General features: G+C 37.6%; 1 protein-coding gene across 1 annotated transcript in view; it reads right to left on the bottom strand.

The window, feature by feature from the left end:
- Nucleotides 1-4,221: 4,221 nt before the first annotated feature.
- Nucleotides 4,222-6,000, bottom strand: part of TYR (tyrosinase) — a 78,368-nt gene continuing 76,589 nt past the window's right edge. The window contains exon 5 of the mRNA XM_045818136.1: nt 4,222-4,719. Within this exon, the coding sequence (XP_045674092.1) occupies nt 4,493-4,719 (227 nt within the window). The 3' untranslated portion in view covers nt 4,222-4,492. The remainder of the gene's footprint in view (nt 4,720-6,000) is intronic.

Genomic DNA, 6,000 nt, shown 5'->3' with positions numbered 1-6,000 from the left:
GAACTGACAAAACAATTAGGTAAACATGAATTATACTGAGTTTTAATAAGGCTTTTATTTTTTTTTAAAAAGATGCTCGAATCATTTCCATTTAAATTTTAAATAGATGGAAGATTTGGAAGTCGGTCTCTAGCAGATGCCATAGACAATCTTCTTTATGGTGTACAAACTAGCAAATGCTTTTGAAAACAAACAACACAAAGTTGGGAAAAAACACACCTTTTTACTTGTATTTCAGCAGCTTCTGATTAGAAGAGTCTAATCAGAAGGGGTGTGGAACTTTGTTCTACTGACATGCCCTCCAAAACAGCACAGGCTCACAATAGGTGGCCCCAATGAAGCCCTTTTTATGGTAACAAAGAAAAATGTTCCTACAAATCCAAGCCCATATGAACACAGAAAAGGCTATTTTAAAGCTCTCACAATCAATGTCAATTGTCAGCCTGTTAGAGACACTGGCTAAAATGACTTGTACCCATCACATAATTTATTTGTACAGATGGAGAATGATATATTTGACTTGTTGGAAAGGTTGGCTACTAAAAATACTCTTTTTATATAAAACACACAAAAAAGAATAAAAATGCAGCAGCTGCTTATTTCATTCTATAAGACAAAATGTGACTTATAACGTGGCAGTGGAAAAGAGCAGAGCTGAAAAGGGATCTATTTATAAAAGCCATATTATAAAACAATGCCACAGAATATAATGTTAACTAGAATTTAATAAAACTACCAGGTGTCTTGAAATATCAGTCATGTTTTGTTACCTTTTGGAGAAAACCATGGAATCACTGTGGTGGCTGTTTTATCACAAATGTTGCTGCTACGTAGGTAGTTAACTTGCTCCCTCAGAGAAACGAAACAATATTCTCTGTTGAAGGGCAGTGAGTGGTAAAGGAGGGAACTGCCTTGTGATACAGAAAAGAATGACTTTTTGCAGACCCCTATCAGTGACAGTAAAAAAGAATGACTTTATGCTGATCCCTGTTAGTGGCAGTAAAAATTCCTTACATGCATTTTATTCAAGATGCTTTGTTTAAAAAAAAAGAATTAAGAATTCCACCAGGACTAAAATTTCCACCAGGACCAAACCTAGCTAAGCAGTTGTGCCCTGAGATGAGACTCAAGGCAACCACAGTCATGGTGACTGCTTCCCCAGAATCTTCTGCAGACTGTGAGGCAGATCTCTTTTCCCACTCTTGGTTCTTGGTTTTATTTTTTTCCAGTTTCTAACTATAGTGAACCCACTCCTCAGATGTCATTGCTAATTTATTTCAAATCTTTTTTTTTTTCTGGTCATGCACCAAGTTGAGGATATAATTCCCAGTATTTGCCCTCTAATCCCACAGACCCCTGCTGTGTCCATCAGTAAGTGTGCTGCTCCTCATCCCTTGTCTGATTCCCTCCCTTAGGAATCAGAAGTTAGACAAGCTAGCAAATGGTAAGTTTGACAACTAACTAGAGTTAGAAGACTATTGCTCTATACCTGTTTATTAATTACTAGTAACTTCTAAGAGTCTGTGACATTGCTTTACCAATATTTATAAATTTCTATTTACTCTAGATGAGAATTAGCCAAAATCATATGTGTGTAATAGGATGATTTTTGCTTTTCTTTGAAATCTGAACTGGGACTCAGTGAAATGTAACCATTTAATGTAATGACATGTATATTTTAGGCCAGTCTTTTCCAGATAAAGGCATTTTCAAGAGCTGATCTCTTCAGTAAATTCTTTTTTAAATGCATTTACAAATAATCTGAACACTATGCTTCAGAGTTTACAGGGATTGTAGAAAACTTCAGTTGAAAGTATCATATACAGGTCAGTGTGTTTCATCTTATATATACTCCCAGAGATGTAGAGCTTCAGGTGCCAGACCCAGGCAGGTTTCTGGGAGCCTCAATTGAATAATTCTGTCTTTAAAGCCTGGCATCGACAATGAGGAGACATTGTTCAGAGATGACTCTGAAAAGTAAGTCAAGTAGTCAAACTGAAGGAGAAAAAAGGAAAGAAAGAAAATGCTGAACAGAGAAATACAAACTAGGTATAAGGCACATAAAAGACTGAAGATGCCAAGACAGAGTGAATGAGTTTGCATGAGAGGGTGGAGTTTGGGACCTAGTGACAGCACCCTGAAATACTGGGGTGGGATCACAGGGATTTTTTAAAGAGCATGCTTGGCCTTGTTCCTGAATGGTTAGTTAAGAACCTTAAGCCAATTTAAATGTAGCATAGAATTAATTGTACACTTGAAACTTATATAATTTTATTAACCAATGTCACCCCAATACATTTAATAAAAACATAAAAGCAAAAAAACCCTAAACATTTCGATAGACTCAATATTAAAATTCTCTTTATAGAATTCAAATTGAATTAGCCATCCAGACTATATTTGAAAAATTACAGTGGCAATCGCTTATTATTTTATAAGGATGTTGATTTTGGTTTTGGAAAGCTCTGAGTATTGTATAGTTTTTCCTTTTATTGGACCCCTTAACCTCTACCCATTGGTTCTAGTCTTTTATGCTCTTATATAGCTATAATACAAGTGTAATATCAATTGAGTTATTTTTAGAAATTCAACTGGACCCAGTTGAATTCAAGGAGCAGGATTAATCTAGACATCTTAATGTAAGATCTTAATAGCCAAGTAAAATAGAAATGTAATTTAACTAAAATTGCAGACAGGCTGATATTTACATAATTATTCTCAAACTTCAAATGTTTTGTGGCATTTTAAACATTCTCAAATAAAATAAAGTTCTTCTAAAGAGGTTAAAAAAAAGCTCTTAATAGGATTATTTTTGCTGTCATTAGTGGCAAAACAGCACCAGAATATTATTGCACTTCAGTCCAGCAACCTCAGTACTTGAATGTTGGCTAAGAAAAAATTCAGAGCCAAGACTCAAATAAAAGCAAAAGTTTATTTAGAAAGTCACAGAGGTAGAAGAATTGAGCCAGCTGGGCTGTGTGGGCTCAGGAAACAAGTCACAGAGGCAAAAGAAGCTTGAAGCTTAAGAAAAAGAGAGTAAAGGTAAGCCCTTGGAAGAGTGTGGTCATGCTCCAGAGAGAGAGAGCATGCCTGTGAAAGAAGGGGTTGTGGGAAGTTTTGGAAGTGTTCAAGAGACAACAAGAATGCCAATTGGGTCCTCCTTCTGAGGGTTTTTATTTTCTCTCTAAAGACAGGGATCTTAACAGAGGTCCCAGGGGAGGGTTTCAATGGAATATTCATCAGTTTTTCAGGTGGGTCCTTTCAGGATTGTAGTCTCTACTGATTGGTCAGGACTAGGCTAAAGGGGCCTTAGTCATCAAAGCTGGTGCTGATTTCAGCTATAGCATCGCTCCATCTGGTTTTGCTGCTTTTCTGAGCCTGGAGCTGAAACACATGATGTTATCTCTAGTTTGTCCAGAACTGTGTTTCTGTGGTCAACAAACACAAGGCTTTGTTCATTCCTAAGATTATTTGATGTGGGTCAGAACCTCACTGTTGACCTCATGGCTTATTGCTTAAGGGAATGGTTCTCAAAGGGCTTGTATGGGAGTCATATGAGGCTATTCCTTGGCCCCCTTGTTCCTCTGAAGGGGATATTCCACATGACTAGCAACATGCTAGTGTAGGATAGGTCAGGGGAGAGTCCAAACTGCATGACCAGCAATATGAAAGGTCAGGGGGTATAAACTGCATGACCAGAAACATGCCAGGGGAAGAAAGGGCACCCTGGGGGTGAGGTCCTTGTTTCCTCAGTTTTGCCCATTGCTAGGTACCTGGGACTTTCTTCCCTGGTGACCTTCTGTACCAGGCCTATTGTTTCTACTCTGCTCATGACTAGCTGCCTACCACATTGTCAACATATTTGATGAGCACATCCTGAGACAGGCACTTAGCCAGATTTGTTGTAAGAACAGAGCCCTTGTTTTCAGTGAAGCACCTTCAAAAGCATAGTCAGAGCTATGGCAGGAGAGAGCTGAAGGATGTTTTATATGTGATGTTTATAACACATTTTGGAGCAGGAATGTAAACTGTACGGGAACATGCTTTCTGAGGAAAATAAAAATGTATTTCTCAAGCTCAAAGTACTCAGTTGTTAATATAAATTTGTTACTATATTATTAAAATCAAAGAAAGACAATAAAAAAGAAATACATCATTAAACAATGAAAAAAAAGAAGTTACATGGTTCTCATATTTTATAAGAACACATTTATTCAGATACAAGTAGCAGTTGTTAATTACCAAATGACATTCTTTCCTGGGAAATATGGGCCTGAGGAAACCTGTCAAAGGGATAATCAAAAAACAGCAAGGCAAGCACAGGTGTGTTCTACCTGAGATATAAGAGGGGTATACTTTGTATAAGATCACCATTCTGTTATTGGTCTTCACAGACAAATAGGAGGGATTTCTGTTGGGACATCCCCAGGGACTTGAACATCATTTGATACAGAGGTCAGGCATTTGGGCCCTACTCTATTGTCTAAGCCTTTTATAAATTGCTCTGATACAACAAGCTGTGGTAATCCTCCTTTTCCATGAGGAGTGGCTGCTGTTCTTCAGAGACTTGCTTTTTCTTTCGACGACATATCAGCCTAGTGAGCCCCACCAGTACAGCAGTGAGGACAGATCCCACTATAGCTGCCCCAACGAGCCATGGCCAGATCCGACTTGCTTGTTCTAAGTAGGGCTTAATGTAATCTTGAAAAAAGTCCGGATCTGAAATAGAAAGACATCCTAATGGTTTTACTATTGTTGTCATCATCATCATCATCATCATCGAAGTCATCATCATCATACTTGCCTAGTACCTTAGAGTCAGATACTTGGGTTTGAATGTCAGCTCTGCTACTTACCAGCTGTAAGAGCTTAGGGAAGTTACACCTAATACCTCCTACACCTCAGTTTCTTCATCAGGAAAATAGGAAAACAACAATACCACCTTGTTGGCATATTTTGAAGTTTATAGATAAAATCTAATCAGTAAATTTTACAGCGCTTGCCCCCCAGACAGCTACTGTAAAACTTTTAGGTATTTATTCTGGTTTTTGCTTTCATATTTCTAAATAACAGGCAAATATTACTATCTCTTAATTACCAAATTTATGTCTGGAATTCCTCAAATATAAATAATGATTTTGGTTCTCTTACAACTCTCCTTTCTTTGAGCTTTCCAGTATAATAATACCATGATTTAGGGTCAAATCACCATCTAAGATTTTTATTATTTTTAATATTTAGATATTATTCACAGTTGAACCAAATATTATGCTATGATTACATTTCATTTTTACATTATTTCTCCTTGATATCAATAATTTATTGTATCTTCTTGCTTGATTTTAATGTACTCATCACTATTTTTAAAAATATATTTTTAAAGATTCTATTTATTTTATTTTTAGACAGTGATGAAGGGAGGAAGAAAGAGAGGGAGAGGAACATCAATGTGTGGTTGCCTCTCACACCACCCCCAAACCAGGAACCTAGCCCACAACCCAGGCCTGTGCCCCTACTGGGAATTGAACCAGCGAACTCCTGGTTTGCAGGCTGGCACTCAGTCCACTGAGCCACACCAGCCAGGGCTCATCACTATTTATAAAATACCCTAACACCCTGTATCCATTCTGTAATACAATGGAAAGATGAGAGTACATATTGAGCTTAACCTTGCAGAAAATTATGGCTATGTGACTCAAGTCTTGAGCAAAAGTAATATATGCAACTTCTGGGCAATTCCCTTAAAAAGAAATGGTGCACCTTCTCCTTTTCACTTAGCTGGAATGTCGTTAGTGTCTTTGTGAGCCATCGTGGACCATGTAGTCCAGGTAAAACTCTATGTCTAGTGGAACTATAAGAAAGGAGAAGCTCTGGTCCCTGAAGTTATGAAGCTGATACTGGACAGCATACTGAGACTGTTACCTGACTAATACGTTAACTTAATTAAGCCCTGGATATTTGAACCTAGATCTTCTCTCTATCCCTTCTTTTCCACCCTTG

Source organism: Phyllostomus hastatus, unplaced genomic scaffold (assembly GCF_019186645.2).
Source record: "Phyllostomus hastatus isolate PE091 unplaced genomic scaffold, TTU_PhHast_1.1 phas_scaffold_317, whole genome shotgun sequence".
In the NCBI taxonomy this organism is placed as follows: domain Eukaryota; kingdom Metazoa; phylum Chordata; class Mammalia; order Chiroptera; family Phyllostomidae; genus Phyllostomus; species Phyllostomus hastatus.
The sequence above is the reverse complement of the archived record's forward strand: the minus strand, read 5'-3'. Positions and strand labels throughout refer to the sequence as shown.